General features: G+C 45.9%; 1 protein-coding gene across 2 annotated transcripts in view; it reads left to right on the top strand.

Annotated features, from left to right (window-relative positions):
• The window catches only part of HMCN1 (hemicentin 1), a 325,809-nt gene that overhangs the window by 226,297 nt on the left and 72,766 nt on the right, over positions 1 to 26,746 (top strand). For both annotated transcript variants that reach the window (XM_079980967.1, XM_079980966.1), the window contains 12 exons: positions 67 to 254; positions 1,223 to 1,319; positions 7,757 to 7,918; positions 9,682 to 9,795; positions 10,601 to 10,803; positions 12,532 to 12,613; positions 15,346 to 15,477; positions 17,221 to 17,370; positions 18,448 to 18,607; positions 20,748 to 20,872; positions 24,441 to 24,624; positions 26,544 to 26,641. In XM_079980967.1, the coding sequence (XP_079837093.1) occupies positions 67 to 254; positions 1,223 to 1,319; positions 7,757 to 7,918; positions 9,682 to 9,795; positions 10,601 to 10,803; positions 12,532 to 12,613; positions 15,346 to 15,477; positions 17,221 to 17,370; positions 18,448 to 18,607; positions 20,748 to 20,872; positions 24,441 to 24,624; positions 26,544 to 26,641 (1,695 nt within the window). The remainder of the gene's footprint in view (positions 1 to 66; positions 255 to 1,222; positions 1,320 to 7,756; positions 7,919 to 9,681; positions 9,796 to 10,600; positions 10,804 to 12,531; positions 12,614 to 15,345; positions 15,478 to 17,220; positions 17,371 to 18,447; positions 18,608 to 20,747; positions 20,873 to 24,440; positions 24,625 to 26,543; positions 26,642 to 26,746) is intronic.

Genomic DNA, 26,746 nt, shown 5'->3' with positions numbered 1-26,746 from the left:
TCGACATGATGGTTAGAAATTTCATGAAGAAAACGCTTCCTCCTTGACATTTTCCATCGATTCTAGTGCCACCATCCATTAATGGAGCCAATGGGGACATGCCAGAAGAGGTCACTGTGCTGATAAGCAACATGGCGGTGATGGAATGTGTGGCCAGTGGCAGCCCTAATCCAAGCATAACCTGGCAGAAAGATGGGCAGCTCTTGGTTGAAGACTCCCAACACAAATTCTTAGCCAATGGAAGAACACTTCAGGTAAGTGGAGACACTTCAGTTAAAAGAGGAATGACCAAATGGTAGCCAGTAGACCAGATCCAGCTTCAGAAGCAATTTGCTTTGTATAGAGCACCTTCTTTTTTCAAGCAGTGATTCTTGGATTTCCGTTTATGGACAGCAACTCCTGAGTGAGCCTACCCTACCGTAAGATAGAATTCCTTAATATTCTTAGGCACTCCTTATATAAATGGTGTTTGATTCCTATGGGCAGTTCCTGTTCCCTTTCACCGTACTTAGTAAAGGTAAAGGGACCCCTCACCATTAGGTCCAGTCATGGCCGACTCTGGGGTTGCAGCGCTCATCTCGCTTTATTGGCCGAGGGAGCCAGTGTACAGCTTCTGGGTCATGTGGCCAGCATGACTAAGCCGCTTCTGGCGAACCAGAGCAGTGCACAGAAACGCCGTTTACCTTCCCGCCGGAGCAGTACCTATTTATCTACTTGCACCTTGATGTGCTTTCGAACTGCTAGGTTGGCAGGAGCAGGGACCGAGCAACGGGAGCTCATCCCATCGCGGGGATTCGAACCGCCGACCTTCTGATCGGCAAGTCCTAGGCTCTGTGGTTTAACCCACAGCGCCAACCATGTCACCGTACTTAACTCAGTGCTATTGCATCTTTTCAGAGATGGTATGATTTCCCTCAGCAAATAGCCTCTGAATTATATTCATTATAACTCCTCCTTCTGTCAGTGTACTTTTTAAAAAGCCTGTGCATCCTAGAATATACCTGAAATATAGCACCCACAAACACAGCTTACTAAGTGGTGGCAACTTACCACAGCAGGCAAATGACTATTTGATGAGGATAAAGTTACTATGCAGAGTAGTAATAGCTATAACCGATACTGATCATTTAGCTGGGTTGCATGAGCCAGCATAGATATTTGACTAGACATTATTAATTTAGAATAAATGTCTTGTTTCAATGTCTTTATCTTCTCCGTCTAGATCCTCAGTTCCCAAATAACAGACACGGGCAGGTATGTCTGTACTGTGGAGAACACTGCAGGAAGTGCCAAAAAATATTTTAATCTTAACGTTCATGGTAAGATAGCTATTTTCTAAGATGCTGGCTGATTACATTCATATAAAGAACAGTTACAAAAAAAATCTGTTCCTCTGTTTTATTGACTGTCTTTGGATGTTGTGATAAACTGTGGTTTTATTGTGACGGGAAACCTCGGGTGTGCATATTCCTCTCCCTGCTATGCTCTAGCAGCATGGCTCACAGGTAAAGATTGGAGAAACTCACTTTCTATTTCAATTTACCACAGCTTAGTGTTATGCCTAAATCCTAAACTGTGATTAATCTAGATTAACTGTGGTTTGTTTGAAATAATAATATTTATTTATTTATTTATTTATTTATACATACATACATACATACATACATACCCCGCCCATCCAGCTGAGTTTCCCAGCCACTCTGGGCGGCTCCCAACAGAATATTAAAAACCTAATAAAACATCAAACATTAAAAACTTCCCTAAACAGGGCTGCCTTCAGATGTCTTTGTGACGATCTGATAAGATCTTAATTGCACTGGCCAGTTAATTGCTTTATGGCCTCAATTAGCCCCAGTGGTCCGGCACGCTTCCCAGCCACGCTGCTCTCAGACCTTCTTCTTCTCCGGTTTCGCCTTGCAGAGTAAAAACACAGCGGATCAAAAACCTGTTGCAGTCTGCTTCAGATCCAAACACACCAAGCACTGTGTATGTCCAAATTCATCAGTTCTTTATTGCAGCAAATATTTACAGCTCAGCATTCCTCAGCTCCTCCTGGACTGCTAGCATTCATGGCGTCCTTCTCTCTCAGAGACACAGAGAGAACAAAAAAGTAGAGCTCCTCCCTGCTTTCAAACGTCAGAATGGGAGGCACACTCAGAACAAACATTAACCCAGTAAGTTCTGAACCCCAACACCCCCTCTTGTCGAGCATTCTGACAAGACCTGTGGATGTACCTTAGCAGACCTCTGTGAGATCAATCCCTTCCCCAATGCCTTGCGCCCTCTCCTGGCGTTCCTGTCAGGCATCTGTGGAACATCCTCACAACTCTCAGATTCGCACTGTGCGAAACCTACCCACGCACCTGTGGCCTGATACCTCGCAGGTGGAATTCCCTTCGTTGTGCGACTGGACCTCCTGGGCACAAACTCAGGCACTTCCTCTGACTCACTGTGGTCAGCAGGTGTGTCCTCTGCATCCCGGGATTCCCCCTCTGACTTAACGCGTCTTCGAACCCTTGGAATTACCCTCACAGGAGAACTAGGCTCACTCTTGGGCTCCCTTTTTACAACTTGCGGAGATGCCCCATCCTGCTCCTGACTTTGGTCAGTGAGCTGATCGTCATCAGCAGACTCAGCCCCTGGCTCTCCTTCCTCCTCATCAGAACCTTCCTGCTCTGAATCAGAAAGACATTCTGAAAGAATATCGCGTCTGGCAGGGGTCTTTGACCTTTCCTCCTGCTTACAGAACTCAGCGTGTTTACTGATCAGCAGCTTACTCTGATCACCTGACGGATATGCAAACCTCCATGCACGAGCCGTTGGCTCATACCCACAGAAGATCATTTTCTGGAACTTGGGTTCACCTGGCCCTCGCAAAGCTTCAGGCACCGGCAGCGAGGCCGTTGATCCGAACTCACGGAGGAAGTGTACCTGAGGCTTCCTCCCGTGAAGCATGAAAAACGGTGTGTCTCCTACCACTGAATTGTAGGACCGATTCCAGGTGAAGCTCACATATTTAACTGCCTCCATCCAAAACTTCGGAGGTAACCCAGAATCTGACAGCATCACCTGTGCAGCCTTAACCAGAGCCTCACTTCTGAGCTCTGCCACCCCCCTCTGTTGAGGAGAAGTCACTGTGTGACTTATCCCTTTCTTGTGAAAGAACTTCTGCAAAGCAGACCCAGTAAACTGTGAACCTCTGTCACTAGCAATTTCCCTGACTCTGGTGGAGAACATTAGTTCCACCTCCTCAATCCAACATCTAATCAGCTGTGCTGCATCTTCCTTGGATTTGAGACCATGTGTCCAGGTGTTCTGCGAAAAATCATCCTGCAGTGTCAGCAGAAACCTGGCCCCTCCCAAACTTGGTTCCTTCATGGGACCCAACAGATCTATGTGCACAAGATCAAAAGGTTTTGTGGTTACCCTCTCCACCCTGGGGTAACTGCACCCTCTTACCTTTGCCTGTCTGCAAGCCTGACAATCTAGGACTCTTGCACATTCTTCAATTCTACAGCCTTTGGAAACCTCAGGTAGCACCTGTAGTTCTTCAAGACAAGCATGGGCTGTCTTCTTATGCCACACACACGAACATGAAACATGAGTGGGAACTGTAGCACGCAGGGCTTGTGCTTTCTCAACCTTCCCCACACCCTCCAGAGACGTTTTAAGAATGAAGAGATCATTCTGCCCCTTTGCAACTCTGACCAGTTGCTTCCCTCCTTTGGAGATTGTACAAACATCGTGTTCAAAGCAAACCTTAAACCCCTTTTTCAACAAATAAGGCACAGATAAAATACAGTGTTGCACTCCCGGCACAATGCAAACTTCCATCTGCTCCTGCAAAACAGAAAACAATACATTTGCAATGTTATTGACATTTTTCTTTTCCCCACTTGCAAACTGAACAGTTTTCCCAGCCGGAATTGCCTTGCAATTCCACATCTCGACTGCAGGGGTCTCTGGGATCAGGTTGCAGTTAGCTGCTGAGTCGATTAAAAAGCGAAAATCAGTGTGTCTCTCAGATCTGTCCTCAAACAAAGCCATACTGGCAACAAACGTATCGCTGCCCCCTCTCTTTGGGCTTCTGCAGCAGTTCTGTCTGGTTGTCTTGGCAACCAACTCCCCCTTGCTCAGGACCTTGGCAGCTTCCGTAGAAGTAGCCTCCTCCGTTGCCTTGGAGACCGGCCTGGCCTCTGCGTTCCCACGCGACTCTTTAGGCCTTATCTTCACTTTGTCCAGGTGGCTGACCTTGAAGCGCCTAGCTCTACGCCGCTTCCCAGACTTTGGCTGACGACGACGATCCCCAGTGGAAAAATACTGCCCAGGGCTCCTTTCAGCTGGCCTGGCCCCCCTTCTTCCGGAAGAGCACTCAGTGCCAGCCCTGCCCTCGCTGAAACTGCGTTCCACTTCAGCACTCACAGTGGAAAACTTTTGAAACTTGCCTTTGGAACTCACAGCCCCCCCGACTTGCACCTCAGGGACTGGGGCTACAGCCATCTCCAGGCTCTGCATGACTTCTTCAGGGCTCTGGCCTCCTGCTGAAGTTTCACACAAACTTCTCAGCACCTCCCAGGCAGCCCTTGCTGACTTTACGCCCTCCAAACTGGGCAAAAGTGATGCATGTACGCATGCTTTTAGCATAGCAAGCTCTCTTTGCATTCTCTGCTGGCTATCTTCAGGCAACGCAGCCTCAAAGCCTGTAATGTCTGTCCCTTCAGGACCTGGATTCAGGGGACGTGGTTCTTTCTGGCTTGCATCCCAAAGCCCAGTAACCAGAAACCAACCCCTTACTCTTCTGGACCAGGTTGCCCAACTTCTTAAAGTGAGCTTTTCAAGCGGAACGTCCTCAAAGACCTGGCTGTCTGCCATTCTCTCCTCTTTCCCGGGGCCCCAGCTGCTGTACTCACGTTTCACCAGTCAGCTCTCCGGCACCCGATTCCTCACAGCTGCTTTCTCAGCTCTCTGCTTCAGCAACTCTTGCCTCTCTGCAGCAGGCAAAACACAGAACGCAGACCTCTGCCGCTTCAGTAGCGTCTTCCAGCTATTGCCAAGCTGACTTCAAGACTTCAAAGCTCACCGGCAGACTCCCAGCAACAGTTTTATTAGCGGTAATTAGGTCACCCATAACCTGTGACGATCTGATAAGATCTTAATTGCACTGGCCAGTTAATTGCTTTATGGCCTCAATTAGCCCCAGTGGTCCGGCACGCTTCCCAGCCACGCTGCTCTCAGACCTTCTTCTTCTCCGGTTTCGCCTTGCAGAGTAAAAACACAGCGGATCAAAAACCTGTTGCAGTCTGCTTCAGATCCAAACACACCAAGCACTGTGTATGTCCAAATTCATCAGTTCTTTATTGCAGCAAATATTTACAGCTCAGCATTCCTCAGCTCCTCCTGGACTGCTAGCATTCATGGCGTCCTCTCTCAGAGACACAGAGAGAACAACAAGTAGAGCTCCTCCCTCCTTTCAAACGTCAGAATGGGAGGCACACTCAGAACAAACATTAACCCAGTAAGTTCTGAACCCCAACAGTCTTCTAGAAGTCAGATAGTTCTCTATTTCCTTGACATCTGATGGGAGGGCGTTCCACAGGGCGGGCGCCACTACCAAGAAGGCCTTCTGCCTTGTTCCCTGTATCCTCCCTTCATGCAGTGAGGGAACTGCCAGAAGGCCCTTGGAGCTGGACCTCAGTGTCTGGGCTGAATGATGGGGGTGGAGGCGCTCCTTCAGGTCTACTGGCCAAGGCTGTTTAGGGCTTTAAAAGTCAGTGCCAACACTTTGAATTGTGTTTGGAACCATACTGGGAGCCAGTGTAGGTCTTTCAGGACCGGTGTGATGTGGTCTCGGCGGCCACTCCCAGTCACCAGTCTAGCTGCTGCATTCTGGATTAGATGTAGTTTCCGGGTCACCTTTACAGGCAGCCCCATGTAGAGTGCATTGCAGTAGTCCAAGCGGGAGATAACTAGAGCATGCACCACTCTGGGAAGATAGTCTGTGGGCAGGTAGGGTCTCAGCTGGTGTACCAGATGGAGCTGGTAGACAGCTGCCCTGGAAACAGAATCAACCTGTGCCTCCATAGACAATTGTTGTTGTTGTTTAGTCATTTAGTCGTGTCCCTACTCTTTGTGACCCCATGGACCAGAGCACGCCAGGCACTCCTGTCTTCCACTTCCTCCCACAGTTCGGTCAAACTCATGTTAGTAGCCAGCTTCATAAACCACAGTTAGAATTTGATTTGTTTCAAGCAAGCCATAGTTGAACTTTGTTGGGTTTGGACAACATAACAAGCTTCAGTTTATTTAAAACGGAAGCAAAAGCTTCCCAGCTCCTCCTCATGACTGCACAGGAGGAGGAGAAGAGAAAGGGGAAGTCAATTTATGCATTTAACACATCATCTGGTTTGCCCTTAATGTTTCTTGTCAACTGTAAACTCCATGTTGTTGTTTTTTAAAAGGCCTGTCTATCATTTCAAATGAAGCGATCCCTTTAATTTAGCTCCATCTTTCTCTTAAAACCTATGTAGGAAATTAATCCTTGGCTGGGACTTCCCTTGCAAAACAGTGCTGGGGATCTTTATGAGAAGGGCCACCCAGTTTGTGCTGTTTTCTGATTCAAAAAACATAGTCCTTCACTAGCATGAGTTATTTCCCTTCAGCGCCAAGATGTGAAGCATTTCCTGCCATTTCTTCCTGCTTTCAAAAACAATGGCTACTTTCCTAATATTAAATGAGGGATAAAGCAAGGCAACATTGCTTGAGACTTAAAGCAGAATACATGCTGTGTTCAGAAAACTGCAGTGCATTTCCAAGGCTCTGTGGGTTTGGTTCTTGATTTCCTGATATTTTCTCTCCACACCTCATCTTGGTTACCTTATGTAACCTCATCAGTTCCCATTCCTTTCAGTACCTAATATATTTTGATGATACACAGCTATATCTCTCTACCCAAGATCGTTCCCCCTCCTTCCAGTTCCACATCTCTGCTTGTCTGCCTGATTTATCCATTTGGTTGTCTCATCACCATCTCAAATTCAACATGTCAAAGACTGAACTCTTTAACTTTGCTCTCAAACCTTCCACTCTTTGATCGCTCTCCATATCCATTGACAAGCTTACTGCCCCTGGCTTTCTCTTCGACTCTTTATTTTGCTTACTGCTCTCAGTCAGTACCAAAGTATGTTTTTTCTCCGTGTACAAAATAGCAAAATAAAATAAAAATCATGCATTTGGAACTCTGGCTCATGTTCTGTTCTTCATGCTTTCACTATCCTAATCCTTGTTTGGCCTCCTAATTCCCTGAGCGGCCACAAAAGCTGCTCACTGCTGCAGCCACCTCTGGTGTTGCAGGTGTGAGTGTGTGGGCATAGCCAGGGCCGGCCCAATACGTTTTGGCACCTGAGGCGAACCACAAAATGGCACCCACCTCCCCACCAAGGAAGAAGGGGTGAATGAAAATCTCTGTCAGAAACAGGGGGGAATAAAGATCTACATGGGGGTCTGCCACCCTTGTGGATTCTGCTGCCTGAGGCAGTTGCCCCACCTTGTCTCATGGGTGGGCCGGCACTGGACATATTTCCCTTGGTAAACAAGCAAACAAAGGAAAACATTTCTGGGCTTTCCTCCTGCATAAGATGGTTTCCAGCATTATGGTAGGAAAGACCCTGTCAATATTTTACTTTCCAGTCGCTTAGTGAAACTTAGTGTGGTTTTCCTGGCAAGTATATAAAATTTGGGCTTGTGTATCTTTTGACAGTTCCTCCGAGTATTGTTGGCATAAATCCTGAGAATTTGACTGTTGTGGTGAATAACTTCATCTCCTTGACCTGTGAGGTCACTGGCTTCCCACCTCCTGATCTCAGTTGGCTGAAGAATGGAAAACCCATCAGCTTGAACACAAACGCTCTTATAGTGCCAGGTGAGCAAACTCTGCTATGGTGGATATTTTCCCCCTTCAAGTGATTCCACTTCTTTTCCCAGGACCTTGTCAAAACTGACAAGGAAAGTTGATAGGCCAAATTTATGTTCACTATGTTTTTCTTCATCGGTCCCTGCAGTGCCAGTAATATATTTGGCATAACTTGTGTATGCAAAACGATATCATTTGAAGAAAAGCACAGATACCTAAAACCTTTCAAGGAACTGGAAGGAAATTTTATAATTATTTGGAAGAGTCGATGAGTTAACGTTGCTTTCTTGTTACCTGGTTCTTTTATTAGAACAGAGTCTGCCCTCTATCCCAGTAACACAACAAGGAAGTCATTGGTGGCCATTGGTGGGCATGTGACAATTGTTTTTCTCACTTATTATTGGAAATCTTGACATTCTTCACTGTTACAGTGTTTTTTTCTGGAAGTGCGTGCCTGTACGTAGTACTGGTGCCATAGCTGTCAACCGTCCCTTATTTGGCGGGAAACTCCCTTATCCCAGCGCCGTGTCCTGCTGCTGTCCCTTATTGATGATGTCCTGTAAATTTCCTGGGTTTCAAAGGAAGCAGCTCCTCTCCCTCCCTCCCTGCCGGCCAGGGAGGAGGGAAGCTCCAACTGTGTTCCTTGGCTGCGTTGCTCACCCAATAAGGAGTCTAAGAACGACTGGGGGGTGGAGCTTGCATGCCTTGTGCCGATCAAATCGGCCGCGTTGCCTGGGGACTCGCCTTTGCTCAGCGCTTCCCAGCGGAGAGGTGACTGTGGTTTTCCTTGCTGCATCCCCTTTGCCGGGTTGCTGCTCTGTGGGAACCACCGCTTGAGGCTTCGTTTGGCTGCTGGCTGGGCTTTCTGCCTTTGGCTCGGAGGGGCACAGAAGTTTAACATACGAAATCCCTTATTTTGGCTGCTGGTCCCTTATTTTCAAGGCTGCTGGTCCCTTATTTTCAAATCTGTAAGTTGACAGCTATGACTGGTGCCCCCCTTCAAATCTTGCAATGCCCACAACAGGGCGAGGCATCGGAGGCGCCCATGACACAGTTTCCAGGCTCTCTCAAACACACACTGCCTTCCCACCCTTTCACTGGTGCCAGAGGGCAGGGCCTGGAGCTTTCGGTGGGCATGGAAGGAGCGGGAGAGAAGAGGCCTGGGGTGCAGGAATGTACGGATGTGGTCTCTGCAAGCTCACACGTGTGTGGCTGAGTGGTATTTCAGGCACAGTGTGGCCTGGCCACTGTCAGGGAATAGGATAAGGGCCGTTTGTCTGGCTCATTGGGTGGTGGTCAAAGCCTGTGAACTAAAAAAACCCACTAAGATCAGTGTGTATCACATGGGCAGCAATGGCATCTGTCATGAATCTCTCTCCACCCCTCTTTTAAAAACATACCCCCCCTCTCTCTTTTGCCCCTGTTCCATTTCAACATGAAACTTTTGTAAAATTCTGTTCAAGCAGTGGTGATCTGATAACCCGTCTGAACAGCTCTGCCAACTTTGACAGAGCCAGTGTGGTGTAGTGGTTAAGAGCGGTAGACTCGTAATCTGGTGAACCAGGTTCGCGTCTCCGCTCCTCCACATGCAGCTGCTGGGTGGCCTTGGGCCAGTCACACTTCTCTGAAGTCTCTCAGCCCCACTCACCTCACAGAGCGTTTGTTGTGGGGGAGGAAGGGAAAGGAGAATGTTAGCCGCTTTGAGACTCCTTCGAGTAGTGATAAAGCGGGATATCAAATCCAAGCTCTTCTTCTCTTCTTCTTCATTTCAGGGGGCCGCACGCTGCAGATTCCTAGGGCCCGTCTGTCCGATGGTGGAGAATATGTCTGCATAGCCAGAAACAGCGCTGGAGAAAGCAAGAGAAAGAGCTTCCTTACTGTTTATGGTGTGTTTCTGCAGCTTTAAAATGAAATAATATTGAAAGTGGGGGAAATGTTAATGTCTAATCATTCTGAGTACGTTTCCGGACACGATTCAAAGTGATGGTGCTGACCTTTAAAGCCCTAAATGGCTTCGGCCCAGTATACCTGAAGGAGCGTCTCCACCCCCATCATTCAGCCCGGACACTGAGGTCCAGCGCCGAGGGCCTTCTGGTGGTTCCTTCACTGCAATAAGTGAGGTTACAGGGAACCAGGTACAGGGCCTTCTCGGTAGTGGCACCCGCCCTGTGGAATGCCCTCCCATCAGATGTCAAGGAAATAAACAACTACAGTGGTACCTTGGTTTATGAACTTAATCCGTTCCGGAAGTCCGTTCTTAAACCAAAGCATTCTTAAACCAAGGTGTGCTTTCTCATAGCAGCGGGGGACTCAGTTTACGCTCAACAGGAAGCGAAACATGTTCTGCTTCCAAGGCAAAATTCACAAACGAAAACACCTACTTCCAGGTTTGCAGCTTTCTTAATCCAAGTTGCTCTTAAACTAAGCTGCTCTTAAACCAAGGTACCACTGTATATGACTTTTAGAAGACATCTGAAGGCAGCCCTGTTTAGGGAAGTTTTTAATGTTTGATTCTATTTTTAATATTCTGTTGGGAGCCGCCCAGAGTGGCTCGGGAAACCCAGCCAGATGGGCGGGGTATGAATAAATTATTGTTGTTGTTGTTGTTGTTGTTGTTCCTCTTTAAAGTAGCGATTCTTCCTTCTGGTGAAAGCCAAGGAAATAACATTGCTTATATTCCCTCCCACTAAGTTCCTCCCAGCATAAAAGACCACAGCGGAGCAGCGCTTTCCGTCGTGAATGTGCGAGTGGGAACTCCGGTGACATTAGAGTGCGAATCCAATGCCGTTCCACCTCCTGTCATCAGCTGGTACAAGAACGGGCGGATGGTTGCAGCCTCATCTAACATGGGGATCGTAGCTGATGGGCAGATGCTTCATATTAAAGCTGCTGAGGTATGCTATTCTGCTTTTTTTTTAAAAAAAAACTTGCAGCCCATTTTTTTATAACATGAATTAGGTCTTCCTCTTGCCAAAGGCAAAGTGCTTCTTTTAAAATGAGAGATTCAGAAGCAATACAAAATACACAAGTGAGTGAGAAGATCAAAGGTTTTATTTTAAGACAGCAAGCAATGTATACATACTAAGCTCAAGCACTTATATCTGTCACTTGGAAGCCCCCAAGAAGCAGCGAAGCGACTCCCCCAGGTAGCCTCAGTTTGCACAGCCCTGCGACTGATCAGTCTGTGTACGTGGTTCAGAGAAACTCTGTCAAACTTATCTGGTTTTATAGATAGCCTGTGTAGCTTGCCAGACTGGCTACATGGAGATCACTAACTGCTTGAAATAATTTTTGCCTTCCAGGTGCATTTCCCATACAGTCTTCAACTGACATATGCTAAATGCAAAAAAAAAAAAAAGAAAAGAAAATAAAAGAAAAGAAAAAGAAAAAAGGGACACGGGTGGCGCTGTGGGTTAAACCACAGAGCCTAGGGCTTTCCGGTTGGAAGGTCAGCAATTTGAATCCCCGCGACAGGGTGAGCTCCCGTTACTCTGTCCCAGCTCCTGCCAACCTAGCAGTTCGAAAGCACACCAGTGCAAGTAGATAAATAGGTACCGCTCCAGCGGGAAGGTAAGCGGTGTTTCCGTGTGCTGCTCTGGTTTTGCCAGAGTCATGCTGGCCACATAACCCGGAAAAACTGTCTGCAGACAAACGCCAGCTCCCTCGGCCTGTAAAGTGAGATGAGCGCCGCAACCCCAGAGTTGTTCGCGGCTGGACTTACTTGTCAGGGGTCCTTTACCTTTACCTTTTTAAATTCAAAGATAGCAATACATTGGAGCAGAGTGTTAAAGGAAAAGATGATTGTGGGGAAAACCAATCATCTAGCCTCAAAGCCCTTTCTATAGTTTGAGGGTTATAAGCAGAGCCTCATTTCCATACTCATTAATTGGCAGACCACAGAAGATAGGTTTCATTTGCTTCCCTACTGCCCGTATTGATTTTTTTTGCATGGCCAGTTGCATATTTGAATAAATTGCCAAGATCAGTAGTCATGGACATACATGGGGAAAGGTAAGTAGCTCATTTTACACATATTTCACCTTGCTATACCAGCCGATTTTTGCAAACGGTTTGCTTTCCTATTCAGAAACAAGATGGATTGAAAGAAGAAGCCTTTTTGCCTTAAAAACAAACAAGAAAACAAAGCTTTAAAGGGAACTGGTCTATTTATAAAACGTTTGCAACTGAATCAGCCCATCAGAACGATATTTTTTTTAAAAAATCTGCTGGAGAATATATTTATTAGGACCAACTAAAAATTTTTGAAATAGAGCGGGAATATAATTAGGGTAATGGTAGAAAAGCTTTAGTGTGTGCCCTGGTATAATTTCAGAAACGTAGAAAATGTGAGTTCAGAATTAAAATACAAACTGTTCTCTCATGGTGCCTGAGATAGTATGCTTAGGATGAGATCATGGTATGTGTTTTTGAATGGCCCATGTTACAAGACTGTATTCCCCGTACCCCACCCAAAGATGATGCATGAGCACTGACTATCCACTATGGTGGTTGTTATTACAGTACCCTGTTAGCAAGATGGGTGAGGTGTTTTTTTTTTCAAAAAATTGAAGCTGTTAATTAGAAAAGTGGTTTGCATATTCTTTTCCTTCTTGTATTCTCAGGTGTCTGATACAGGCCAGTATGTATGTAAAGCCATAAATATTGCGGGACGAGATGATAAAAATTTCCATCTTAACGTTCATGGTAAGCTTATGCTGTGTTAACCTTTAGCGCATGGGTTGGCAAACTAAGGCCTGGGTGCCGGATCCGGCCCACGGACGGTCTGGGAATCGCCGCATGGATCGGCGTGGGGATTCTGATTGTTTGGGCTGCGCCAATTTCCCCCCTCTCCCTCACACACACCGTGGCGGCGCCTCCTCCCTCCCTCCTCCTGGCTTCTCCCCGCCCTGCCTAGAGGAGGAAGGGAGCTGGGCTTTGTTGAGCCACAGTTGGCTGAGCGCCCCTCTCCAGAGCCAGCCCTTTTGCGCCACTCATCGTCCCTCAGCCACCAGCCCCTGCTGCTCACAAGGCACAAGTAAGCAGCCACCAGGGCCTGTCCACTGCTGTGGAGAATGGAGGGCAGAGTCGTGGGGGGGGATCGCCCCAAATATAGTCTGGCCCCCTACAAGGTCTGATGGACAGTGGACTGACCCCCTGCGGAAAATGTTTTCTGATCCTTGCTTTAGTGACTTGCGTGCCAAGGCACCCAAGCCCCAAAATTCCCAGGACAACAATAAAACACACTGACACAGAGTACTTTGGTTTATGGGTTCAAATAGGCCACGTTATTGGTTACGGATGTGAGTGGTTTGGCTTAGGCATTGGGGTGAAGTCAGGCTATATCTTGATTCCTGTCCATCTGCAGGAAGTCAATGGAAGGGTAAACCACTGATAGGGGGCGCCCTATGATTTACATCAGATAGTACACAAAACAAATGAAATACCATGAAAATCCCTGAAACAGAAAGTAATCAACTAGAAATATTATCTTATAGAAATAAACTAAATAATAAAAATCAAAAAGCCTTAACTGGATGCCGGCTACAAACCTCGTTTCACTGAACTATTCAGTTTCCTCAGAAGGAAATAGAGAAATCATGAACCTTAAATGATCAAATTCAAAGAAAGGGGGTAAAACTCCCAAAAATTCTGAAGTATTATAATCCTAGCTCGACCTAGGTGAAGCAAAGCATAGTAATAAAGGATTAAGGACTCAAAGGTACAGTTTCTAAAACTGAGTTTACAAAAAAAGTTTGAAAACCTAAATGGCAAGTTTTAGACACAGCCCAACTTGAAGAAAGCCAAGCACAGTAATAAAGAGTTGAGGACTCAGCTGTGAAAATTTTAGTATTGCCTTTACAAAAAGGTTTAAAAAACCTAAATGGCACAAATTCAAAGAAAGGAATACAAGATAAGCTGTTTTAGATTTTAAACAAACTCAAGAGCAGGGCTGAAATGCTCCCATGGTCTAGATATTCCTTCTGATGTTAAAGACTGATACAGGGTGTTTCCAATCACAGGTTTATATACTATAGGGGCTGTGACATGGCCCTAGCCCATGTCCAAGCTTTTGACAGAATTCACACCCCGGATACCTTTAACAGGATATTCTTACTGAGGAGGGGCTGGCGAAGGCAGCAACCTCCCCTCCAATCAAACAAAGGCTTACCCAATGCCTAACCTCACAAAAGTTGTGGTAATTGATACTAGGTAGGCGAAAACCAAATGGCCGGTGCCAAGTAGAAAAATTCCTACCCGGCCCCAACAACATGGCGACCGACAATTGCCATAGCAAGGCCATATCAGAGCAAAGCGTGAAAAGAGGGCGAGTGGTTTGGGTGATCCAACCAAGAGGCTAGGAAGAGGGGGCCGGCCGGCCGTGCAGCGATTAAATCGCCCGTGGCCACACCCACCCAGCACAGATGACGCAGCAGGCCGTGACGTAGTGGGAAAGGCAGTGTGCCTCTCCACCCTACGCCGGAAAAGTGTTGAGGCTCGGCTGCCTGGCCACAACGCCAGCCACCAGGTAAAAGGTCAGCAGACTTAACCGACAGACCGGCCCATATTAGATATACCGTATTTTTTGCTCTATAGGACACACTTTTTCCCCTCCAAAAATTAAGGGGAAATGTGTGTGCGTCCTATGGAGCGAATGCAGGCTCCTTGGCTTCAGTGATAGCAACACGAAGCCTCCGAACTGCAGAGGGAGCGTTCCCTCTGCGCTCCGGAGGCTTCGCGTTGCTTTCGCTGAAGCCTGGAGAAAAGAAGAAGAGTTTGGATGTGATATCCCACTTTATCACTACCCGAAGGAGTCTCAAAGCGGCTAACATTCTCCGGCTTCAGCGAAAGGAACTCGAAGCCTGCGGAGCTCAGCGGGAGCTCGTGCTGCGCTCCGAAGGCAGCAGGTCGGGGAGCTGCGGAAAGGCTGCGCGCAGCCTTCCCACTGCTCCCCGGGGCTGGCGTTGAGGGAAGCTTGGCTTTTCCCACCGCCAGCCCCACAAGCGAAAGGAACCTGAGGCTATCTGGAGAGCGCGAGGGGTTGGTGCACACCAACCCCTCTCGCTCTCCAGATAGCTGCCTGAAGCCTGCGGAGCGTGGCGGGAGCTCCCGCTGCACTCTGGAGGCTTCGGGTTCCTTTCGCTGAAGGGGCGCTGCGCAGAGAGGGGGAGATTTTTTTTTTCTAAAACAAGGTGCGTCCTATGGTCCGGTGCGTCCTATAGAGCGAAAAATATGGTAGTTAATCAACCTACTTTGCTGTGCATGGGGTACTCCTTAATTATGTTTGTGCTTATGATGATTGCCTAACAGGAAGCTGCGGCTGGCTGGAGAGAGAAAAGGGGACAGAGCGTGGGGTCTCCAGTCAGAGCATCTCATTCTCCCAGATGAGCCTTTTGGGTTATTACGTGCCTGTGTCTTACCACTGTTCTCATTCACAGTGCCACCCAGCATTGAAGGCCCTGACTTGGAGTGGATCAATGAAACCATCAGTAACCCTGTGACCTTTTTGTGTGATGCTACTGGAATTCCTCCACCAACGATAACGTGGCTTAAGGATGGAAAGCCCCTCGGTAATACGTTCTGCAGCTTCCATAGCCATTAGTCATTTTAAATGGTCAGACAAGATGTGAAATGGAAAATACAGCGGGTTGTGTTTGGCCACAGTGGAGGTGACCCTTGGGGTTCTTGAATATGGCTTCCAGAGATGACCTTGTTTCTTACTGAGCTACAGTCAGCAAAAGAGACAGGAGGACAGGCAATTGCGGGGGGTGGGGATGTCTTTCACTGCTCTAGCCTCTAGGTTTTATGGTTTTTCTCGTAGTATGAAACTCCTCTTCTTCTATTTTAAAGTAATCACTATTGCAAGTTGTTGCTTAGTCGTTTAGTCGTGTCCGACTCTTTGTGACCCCGACTCTTCATGATTATTGCAAGTAATCAGAACTTATTCAAAAGCTGGATTTCTCAAATGGTGGAAATGGGTGCCATTTTGTGACATGGAAAAGAGAGCAAATAATGGATTAAAAGGTAAAGGGACCGCTGACCATTAGGTCCAGTCATGGACGACTCTGGGGTTGCGGCGCTCAGTCTTGTTTGACTGTCTCACCAGAGTGGTGCATGCTCTGGTTATCTCCCGCTTGGACTACTGCAATGCCCTCTACGTGGGGCTACCTTTGAAGGTGACCCGGAAACTACAACTAATCCAGAACGCAGCAGCTAGACTGGTGACTGGGAACGGCCACCGAGACCATATAACACCAGTCTTGAAAGACCTACATTGGCTCCCAGTGCGTTTCCGAGCACAATTCAAAGTGTTGGTGCTGACCTTTAAAGCCCTAAACGGCCTCGGTCCAGTATATCTGAAGGAGCGTCTCCTCCCCCATCGTTCTGCCCGGACACTGACGTCCAGCTCCGAGGGCCTTCTGGCGGTTCCCTCACTGCGAGAGGCCAAGTTACAGGGAACCAGGCAGAGGGCCTTCTCGGTAGTGGCGCCCGCCCTGTGGAACACCCTCCCATCAGATGTCAAAGCGATAAAAAACTACCTGACATTCAGAAGACATCTGAAGGCAGCCCTGTTCAGGGAAGTTTTTAATATGTGACATTTTAGTGTACTTTTCATCTTTGTTGGAAGCCGCCCAGAGTGGCTGGGGAAACCCAGCCAGATGGGCGGGGTACAAATAATAAATTATTATTATTATTATTGCTTTATTGACCGAGGGAGCCGGCGTATAGGTCATGTGGCGAGCATGACTAAGACGCTTCTGGCAAACTAGAGCAGCGCACCGAAATGCCATTTACCTTCCCGCCGGAGCAGTACCTATTTATCTACTTGCACTTTGACGTGCTTTTGAACTGCTAGGTTGACAGGAGCTGGGACAGAGCAACGGGAGCTCACCCCATTGTGGGGATTCGAACTGCTGACCTTCTGTTCAGCAAGTCCTAGGCTCAGAAACCCTGAGTCAGGAGTGTTCAGTTAAGTGTCAGAGTCTGAAAGTCAGTTGACTCACCTACACCAAGTCTAGTGAAAGGACCATAGACTGTAAGTGACTCTCCCCAGCCAGCCTTTCATTCCAAGATTGGGGACTCACCTGCAGGCCTGTTGTTCTAAGATTAAGGGGGCTGGGTGGGAAGGAAAGCGGGGTGAACCAAATGGGGCATATGGGCCTTTTGTTCCCATTCCCTAATTAATTATAGGTATATGGTGGCTGGTTGTTTTATTTTTTAGAAGTGGTTTACAAGTTTGAGGTGAGAATGATATGGTTTGTAACAAACCGAAACTTCTGCAGTCTGATTTCTTCTTGTTCCCCTGCTTTTAGAAAACTCTGCATCCCTTGAAATGCACATTTTGTCAGGAGGCAGCAAGCTGCAAATTGCCAGGTCTCAGCATTCGGATAATGGGAACTATTCCTGCATTGCTTCAAATATGGAAGGCAAAGCTCAGAAATTTTACGTTCTTTCTGTTCAAGGTATGTGTGTGTATACACTCCTATTGGCTTGTGTCCAACGTAGCAGTGAATGTTCCATAAGCACAAGGAAAACTCTCCCTCTCTCTACCTCCCGTGTGTCCCCTAAATGTGTTCGTTGAATACCACCCATGGTACAACTTCGCTGTATCCTGACACCATGACATTTCACATTCCTCCCCCCCCCCCCAGCGGCAACTGGCAATTTTGAGCAGGAGTTGGAAAAAGCAGAATGACATGGTGGTTAACAGTGTTGATATGTTCTACTAGACTTTAGTACTTGTACAAACATTGGCAGACCTTTAGGGTGTGAAATATACTCGGAGTCCTGTAGTGATTTCATGCTCTTTATTGCAGCTTGTAAAACAGTGATTGAATTGCCCCCCAAACCTCAGGGTTTTATATACATATTTACACAATGAGTCCCATCTGATTGGCTGATTCTGCTTCCCTCCTGGAGCCTGATTGGTCTTTTCCTGCAGGCCAATCACTTGTTGCATTCTATGATCCTACCAGCCTAATAGGCTGATTAACTTCCTCCTGGAGCCTGATTGGTCTTTTCCTGCAAGCCAATCAGTTGTTGCATTCTCGGATCCTACTTGCCTATTGTTCTAGGATCCAAGCTTAGTACAGTGGTACCTCAGGTTAAGTACTTAATTCGTTCTGAAGGTCCGTTTTTAACCTGAAACTATTCTTAACCTGAAACTGTTCTTAACCTGAAGCACCACTTTAGCTAATGGGGCCTCCTGCTGCCGCCACACTGCCGGAGCACAATTTCTGTTCTCATCCTGAAGAAAAGTTCTTAACTTGAAGCACTATTTCTGGGTTAGCAGAGTCTGTAACCTGAAGCGTATGTAACCTGAAGCGTATGTAACCCGAGGTACCACTGTACATACATAACAGGGTGGCAGATGTGCTTAACCCAGGGGTTGCCAATGTTTGTGCTCTCTAGGTATTGTTCAGCTACAACTCCCATCATCCCATGCTGTCCATGCTCACAGGGGCTGGTGGGAGTTGAAGTCCATCAACACCTGGACTCACATGGAGGTATTACTAACACACATTTCCACCATCTTAAAGTTCCTCCAGATATTGCCGGCTCGGAAATGCCAAGTGACGTCAGCGTCATCCATGGGGAAAACATCCAGCTTTCCTGTAAGGCCCATGGAATTCCGGCACCTGCAATTCAGTGGCTGAAAGATGGAAAACCAATTAGTGGCGGTGAATCTCGGCGGATAAGGTTAAGTGTTGCATTTTCTCGTTCTGAAGCAAGCCAGAGTCTGAGCAGGAGTTAAAACAGAGAAGGGGAATAGATGCGAGGAAACACAGAAGGGAAGATATATAGGGAAATGTCAGGATAGTGGGAAGACCACTGCTTTTTTTTCTGGGGTTACTCAAGAGTACGCAGTACCAGCACCATTTTTTCTGGAACAAAAGCACTGCTTTTTGCCCCAAAGAGCCCATCTCATCACAAGGTGGTATTAAAATCAGCTTATTTTGTTCCAACTCCCTCTTGCAAACCAACTAACCTGTCTTACATTCTTCTTTCTTTGATGTGTCTCTCTGCTGCTTTTACTCCAGCACAATCTTCCTTTCTTCGGTCTCCCTGTCTACCTTTCTCTCTCTCTTTTTTTGGTATATAATTTTACTAAATTTTCTGTTTTACAATTTATAACACTCGTTTTACATCCTTAAGATATCAATGGCTTCCCTTCTCTTTCCGTGGTTCATTTTACATACCATAAATCCCTGCATATTTTGCAAAAAACTATACCATTCAGTATTCCGTTATTGCATCCATCAGAACTTGTTCACACTGTTGAATTTATCTTGATGCTGCCAGCGTTTTCAGCCGCACACAATTATTTCCCATATATGCAGTAAATGTTTTCCAGTCTTCTCTCAACGTATTTTCTTCTTGTTCTCTTATTTTGTGTGTTAAATCTGCGAGTTGTGCATATTATGTCACCTTAAGCTGTCACTCTTCTTTAGTTGGGACCTCACTCGTTTTCCATTTTTGGGCTAACAAACCCTGTCTCCCCTTCTCAGCTTCCCTACTTCTTATATCTCTGTTTCTCACACTTAATTCTGATAGCTAGCATGAACAGGAGGACAAACTGGCTCACTGCTATAAGGATGGTTAAGGTAATTTATAGGTGGGGAATATCGAACACTTCAAGCTGCGTGTGTTTAGCCTGGAAAAGAGGAGAGGCAGAGGAGATATGATTGTCATCTTCACATGGATTCGAGTTACAAGAAAGGAGTTTCCGACTTAACATCAGGAAGAACTTTCTGACAGTAAGAGTGGTCAGTAAAATGGATTCCTTTGGAAGCTTGTAGACACTCTTTCACTGGAGGTTTTTAAGCAGAGCTTGGATGGCCAACTGTGATGGGTTCTTTAGTTGAGATTCCTGCATTGTAGGGGGTTGGACTAGATGACTCTCAAGGTCCCTTCTGTCGGAACTCCGTTCGACCGAGCCTTTGAAATCGCCTCCAACGTGTTTAATGACCTCAAGCCTTTGATAAGGCTCCAAGGCACATTCTTCAATCAGCAGAGTTCCCAGCACAGGGAAGGATGTGACACTATGAGCTACATTGTAAAGAGTTTAATTTACTAGCTATGCACAGAGCAAAGGAAAATACATCCTCTCTCTGTGAGAGCAGAAAGCAACAGAACAAAGGAACAAAGGAAACAGGAAACCACTAATATCACATCCCGTCTCCCCTCCCGTGAGACTCCAATAGTATGGAATGCCAGGAATGTAAACAGAGTCCTGTGACTCCACACAGCTGCTCAGTGAGAAACAGAAACTAACACCTTCCAACTCAACAGTTCTATGATTCTATGATGCAATGTGGTCACTAGGCATTATTATACTCCAGGAGTCGGCAAGGTTTACTGGCCATGGGCCAGATCACTCCCATGGAGATCGTCCGTGGGCCAGACTGGTGCAGTGCAATGCCGGAAATCGCGTCTGCGCATGTCCGTGGCGCCGGAAATTGCTTCTGCGCATGCCCAGACACCGGAAATTGCACCTGCACAGAAGTGATTTTCAGCGTCTGGACATGCGCAGATGCGATTTCTAGTATATGCGCGTGCACAGACGCAATTTTTGGCGCTGCTCGGTGAGTCTCCGCGCTGCGCCGTGCTGGTTTAGCACAGCGCAGGGGACTCACTGTGGGGGCGGCTTGTGGGCCGGTAAAATGGTCTTCGTGGGCTGCATCCGGCCCATGGGCCGCACATTGCTGACCCCTGTTATACTCGGTTTACTGCAAATTATAAGAAAATCTCGATTCAAGCTTATTTCTCTCGGTTTTAAGATTAACATCTTAACTCAGACGCTTCTAATTATTCCATTTTCTGTGATTCCTTCTTTTAGCTTGGCTCCAGATGGCAGCTTGCTCAGCATTGTTGGAGCCCTCACAAGCGATGTAGGGAAATATACTTGTGTCGCTAGCAACCCTGCGGGGGAAGAAGACCGAATTTTTAATGTCAATGTATATGGTAAGTATTGTTATTAAGTGGTGTTTTTTTTTAGCATGATACGGTTAGAAGCACCTGTCTTATGATTCTCTGAATGATAAACATGAGTTTTCTTTTTTGACCAACCATGATTTGCCAATGTTTTTATGTTGATTTTATTCTTCACCTTGAAATATTTATTTTATAAAGGTGCAGATTATAAACAAACAAATAAAAATTAAATCTGCAGTGTAAAGGAAGACGAGCTCATAGAAACACAGTTATTTTGCTAATAATAACGTTAACTAAACAGGCTTGGGGAATTGAGCATTATGGCTGGCTAATGTAAAGATCTCTGGGGCTTAAAACTATGAAGAATTTCATATAGCTCATAGGTGCTCCAGGTGTAGGGCAGGTGAGCGTGGCTTGTCCAAAATTGCTTCACAGGTCAAATAGGGAAGCCTCGGCAGACCAAGTTTGGCCCATGGGCTGTAGGAGATTATTCACCCCATGTTCTAAGAGGACAAGCCCAGGAAAAATGTATGCTCAGCCACACAACTATGCGATCCCATTGAACCTTAAAGGGGGTGTTTGTTTGTTTGTTTGTTTGTGTGTGTGTGTGTGTTTGCGTGTCCCATTGCCTGGAAATTCAATGGAAGCTTTAAAATTACTAAAAGTTTTCAGTCTCAGAGAATTGAGTATGCTGAAGGCTCATTAAAATATTTGTTAGGGAAACACAAAACAATCTTTTGTACAATCATAGTTTTATCCTCCCAACTTATAATATATTTTCCAGTTTGATTCTTGAGACTTCTAGATGTTCACCTATGGAGAGAAAACATCAAATAAATTTTAATAATAATAATTAATGACTAATAATAATAATAATAATAATAATAATAATAATAAATGATAATAAATGATAATAAATGATAATAATTAATAATACAAGTTGCCAACTTCCACTGCATGGTATTCTACAGGAAGTCAAAGTAACTGATGCTTTTCTGATCCAAGTTTTTCAAAAGAAAAGCCGTTTCCTGACATTTCGTTAATATTCCTTTAATTGTATCTATAGGTCAGGCTGAGCTGAATATTTTCCAGCGACCATTTTTTGGGAGGGGCGTGAGAAAAGGTTTCCTAAAAGATCCTAACAGCTTCTCATTCTGCACCAGTTTGCTGCTGTTCTCAGTCTCAGAAATGCCATCTCTTTTCTTCCTAGTTGTGCTGGCATCAACACAGCCAACTATGATGAGTGAGGGCAAATGAAGCCAATTCGTAGTGAGGGTAGATCTTCTTGAATAGGCTTTGTTGGAATGTTCAGTGGAGAGCATTCAGTGCAGCTGCCACAGCAAATTAGCCCCTGGTAGTGTGGGTTAAACCACAGAGCCTAGGACTTGCCTATCAGAAGGTCGGTGGTTCAAATCCCCACGACGGGGTGAGCTCCCATTGCTCGGTCCCTACTCCTGCCAACCTAGCAGTTCGAAAGCATGTCAAAGTGCAAGTAGATAAATAGGTACCACTCCAGCGGGAAGGTAAATGGTGTTTCCATGCGCTGCTCTGGTTTGCCAGAAGCGGCCTACTCATGCTGGCCACATGACCCGGAAGCTGGACACCGGCTCCCTCGGCCAATAAAGCAAGATGAGTCCCGCAACCCCAGAGTCTGCCACGACTGGACCTAATGGTCAGGGGTCCCTTTACCTTTACCTTTCAGTGCTGCCAAAAGTTCTTTTGAGTGATAAGAAACAAGTGTGGTGCATTAAACATTTTCTGGGTTCTCTCTCTCTCTCTGTGGATCATATATGTAACATATAAAGATACCTATTCCTATTTAACACTGTGCGTAGACACATATGCTGAATAACCGTGACTCTTGGATGGTGCCAATTTGTTATGGAAACTGGCTAGTCTTGGATCATTCTCTGGAGAGCAGAGTAGGCTCCAAGTACATTCCTCTTTTTAGCCCCTTTCCTCCCAGCCTCACTTTTCCCTTTCCTGGTGCCTTGGGACTGTACCAAGAACGGACTGCCTATGAGTCAGCGTCCATGCATTTCTAAGAAGTGTGTGAATTGTGGTTTCCAAAAAGCAGAACTCAGCGGGCCGTGGTTGCACCGCGTAGCTGCAGGGTCCAGTTGACTAACATCAAGACACAGTAGCTATCATTTGTGCTTCCTTTGATGGCTGAAGCAAGATCTGTTTCTGGCCACAGACACAATTATGTGAAAGATTTATAAAGAAATTCAACATGACTTAGGATTATCTGGCTAAAGGAATAGCATCCTCAAGCATCCTGACTTTCATTAGTGTTTGGTTTGGAACACTGTGGGGAATGTCTCCTTGGATTAGGAAAGTGTTATTACTTCCATCTTGGGGTTCAGCATAAGGTGAGCTTCATCAGGAATTCTTTTTAGCATCTACCGTTTAACGTATAAGCCTGGCCAATACAGTGGTACCTTGGTTCTCAAACTTAATCCGTTCCAGAAGTCTGTTCCAAAACCAAAACGTTCCAAAAACAAGGCACGCTTTCCCACAGAAAGTAACGCAAAATGGATTAATCCATTCCACACTTTTAAAAACAACCCCTGAAACAGCAATTTAGCATGAATTTTACTATCTAACGAGACCATTGATCCATAAAATGAAAGCAATAAATGATGTACAGTGGTACCCAGTGGCGTAGCGTGGGTTGTCAGCACCCGGGGCAAGGCAAGTAATTTGCGCCCCCTAACCCATGGATTTGCGCCCCCTAACCCGTGGATTTGCCCTAACCCCAGATGTTGCGCCCGGTGCGGCCGGCCCCCCCTGCACCCCCCACGCTACGCCACTGGTGGTACCTCGGGTTACATACGCTTCAGGTTACATATGCTTCAGGTTACAGACTCCGCTAACCCAGAAATAGTGCTTCAGGTTAAGAACTTTGCTTCAGGATGAGAACAGAAATCGTTCTCCGGCGGTGCGTCAGCAGCAGGAGGCCCCATTAGCTAAAGTGGTGCTTCAGGTTAAGATCAGTTTCAGGTTAAGAACGGACCTCCGGAACGAATTAAGTACTTAACCCGAGGTACCACTGTACTGCAGTCACACAGTCAATCCATCAGTAGCCGAACTGGGTTCCAACAGTCACAAAAGCAAAGCAAAAAAGCCGCAAAAACAAAAACGCTAAATAAATAGCAAAAGCAGACAGACCTCAGCGTAACACTCAAAACAGAGCACGTTTGGCTTCTGAAAAAAAGTTATCAAACCAGAACACTTACTCCCGGGTTTGCAGTGTTTGGGTTCCAAGTTGTTTGAGTACCAAAGCGTTTGAGAATCAAGACACCACTGTACCTCTGTTCATATTCTGAAGCCTCCATGCTCTTCCCTTCACCAGAGGTACCCAATTTCAGATGTCCCACATGACCCCATTCTTAAGCTGTTTTCTATGTTGCTCCTGTCACTAAACGGCTTTTTTTTTCTATAATCCTTTTTTAAAAAGATATTTACATAGTTTTACTGATATTACTCTGTACTGTTTTAATTTGAGTATAAAATTTGTTAGAGGCAAGGTGAAACTACTGGGGGGAAAATAAGTTGTTGTTTGTTTGTTTTTGCTGCATTTGGTTACAAAATTTAGTTCCACCTACTATAACTAACAATAAAGATGAACCTGAGGCTCTAACAGTGCTGCTGGAGACTTCAATAAACATTGAATGCCAGGCTGTGGGAACTCCACCACCGCAGATCAATTGGCTGAAGAATGGGCTGCCTCTCTCTATCTCCACACACATCAGGTTGCTTTCAGCTGGGCAGATTCTCAGGTAAGGTACCAGTTCTTTCAGTCCAATTTGCACATTTTATGTTACAAGATCTTATATAAAAGTAGGCAGCTGAAAGTTAAATCAATACAATAGTTATTTTGTGGCACTTGGATTGGATTGGATTGATCTTTATTACGGCCATTGGCCCGTTACACGACAGTTTCCCATACCAACATATTATACTTAGACCTCCAGATTTAAAATCACCTAAACTTACAAAAGACAAACAGGAACCGAAGCAAAACAAAAACAAGGACGACCATTCTGCATTTCATTCAATCCAGATCATGGGTAGGCAAACTAAGGCCCGGGGGCCGGATCCGGCCCAATCGCCTTCTAAATCCGGCCCACGGACGGTCCAGGAATCAGCATGTTTTTCCATGAGTAGAATGTGTCCTTTTATTTAAAATGCATCTCAGGGTCATTTGTGGGGCATAGGAATTTGTTCATTCTCCCCCCCCCCCAAAAAAAATATAGTCTGGCCCCCCACAAGGTCTGAGGGACAATGGACCGGCCCCCTGCTGAAAAAGTTTGCTGGCCCCTGATCCAGATGACCAACCAGCATCAGATCTATTTGGTTCAGTCCTGGAAAATTCCCAGGGCGAGTGTAAGGAGTGAATTTCGTGCTTAACTGGCTCTCAAGTAGGTTTTGTCAAACATAGCCAGTTTCTCTCCAGATTCCCTTATAATAGGTTTTGTAATATTGGCTGCCCTCTTCTTAATGGCAATGAACCTATCCTGAGATATACTTTGGCAGACCTTTAAAGGAAAGCGATGCTTCCTAGTAAAAAGGGATCAGGGGCAACTATGGAGAATTTCTACATCTCATTCTAATTCAAAAAGGGTATCTGAATGCCATTGTGAAACGGCCATCTTCAACCAATCTTAGAAATTGCAATATGTTGTAGGAAGAAGTTTTCAGAGGCTGATTCATGTGGTTTAGAGCCTGTATCTCTATCTCTGTCTCTGTCTCTAGATTGAGAGCCAGTGTGCTGTAGTGGTTAAGAGCGGTAGTCTTGTAATCTGGTGAACCGGGTTCGCTTCCCCGCTCCTCCATATGCAGCTGCTGGGTGACCTTGGGCTAGTCACACTTCTCTGAAGTCTCTCAGCCCCACTCACCTCACAGAGTGTTTGTTGTGGGGGAGGAAGGGAAAGGAGAATGTTAGCCGCTTTGAGACTCCTTCGGGTAGTGATAAAGCGGGATATCAAATCCAAACTCTTCTTCTCTTCTTCTATCTGTATCTATCTATCTATCTATCTGTCTATCTATCTATCTATCTATCTATCTATACGTGTGTGTGTGTGTGAGAGAGAGAGAGAGAGAGAGAAAATATATATATATGCCATTCTTTCGTGCAAATCTTTCTAGAATGACAGAGAAGCAGAAATAAATACAAAATTAAAACAATAGCTATAGAAGAATGAAGCAGCAGAATAAAACGAAACATTACAAGGGTCTTAACAGAATTAAAAGTTTTTTTTTTTTTAAAAAAAAAGGTATTCACCAGGCACTAGAAAAGCATGAAAGTAGATGGTAGGAGAGAATTCCATCAGTTTTCCATTAAACAAATGCATGTTCTACACCAGGCTTCCTCAACCTCAGCCCTCCAGATGTTTTGAGACTACAATTCCCAGCATCCCTGAGCACTGGTCCTGCTAGCTAGGGATCATGGGAGTTGTAGGCCAAAAACATCTGGAGGGCCAAGGTTGAGGAAGGCTGTTCTACACTTTCCTGAGACTCATTATCCATTGAAGAAGCCATTAAAAGTCTACAACAGGCCTTTCCCAAACAACAAATGCATCACACATTCATAAATTCCCTGCAGTCCACTAATTCAAAACTGTGTTGTCCAACAGACAGAATAAAATGCTTCGTATTGTGACCATTTGAAAAATGACTTTGGTTGTGTCCCTTCCAGAATTGTAAGAGCACAGATAGCTGATGTTGGCATGTACACATGTGTCGCCTCCAACAGAGCTGGTGTAGACAACAAGCACCATAATCTTCAAGTTTATGGTAAGCCTCATTCTCTATTGCAAAGGTAAATTGTAAACTTCCCCATGAATTTCAAGTCCTATGTACATGTGTACTACCGTATTTTTTGCTCTATAGGAATCACCG

The sequence above is a fragment of the Podarcis cretensis genome, assembly GCF_951804945.1.
Source record: "Podarcis cretensis genome assembly, chromosome: 6".
NCBI lineage: Eukaryota > Metazoa > Chordata > Lepidosauria > Squamata > Lacertidae > Podarcis > Podarcis cretensis.
This window is presented reverse-complemented; position numbering and strand designations above follow the sequence as displayed.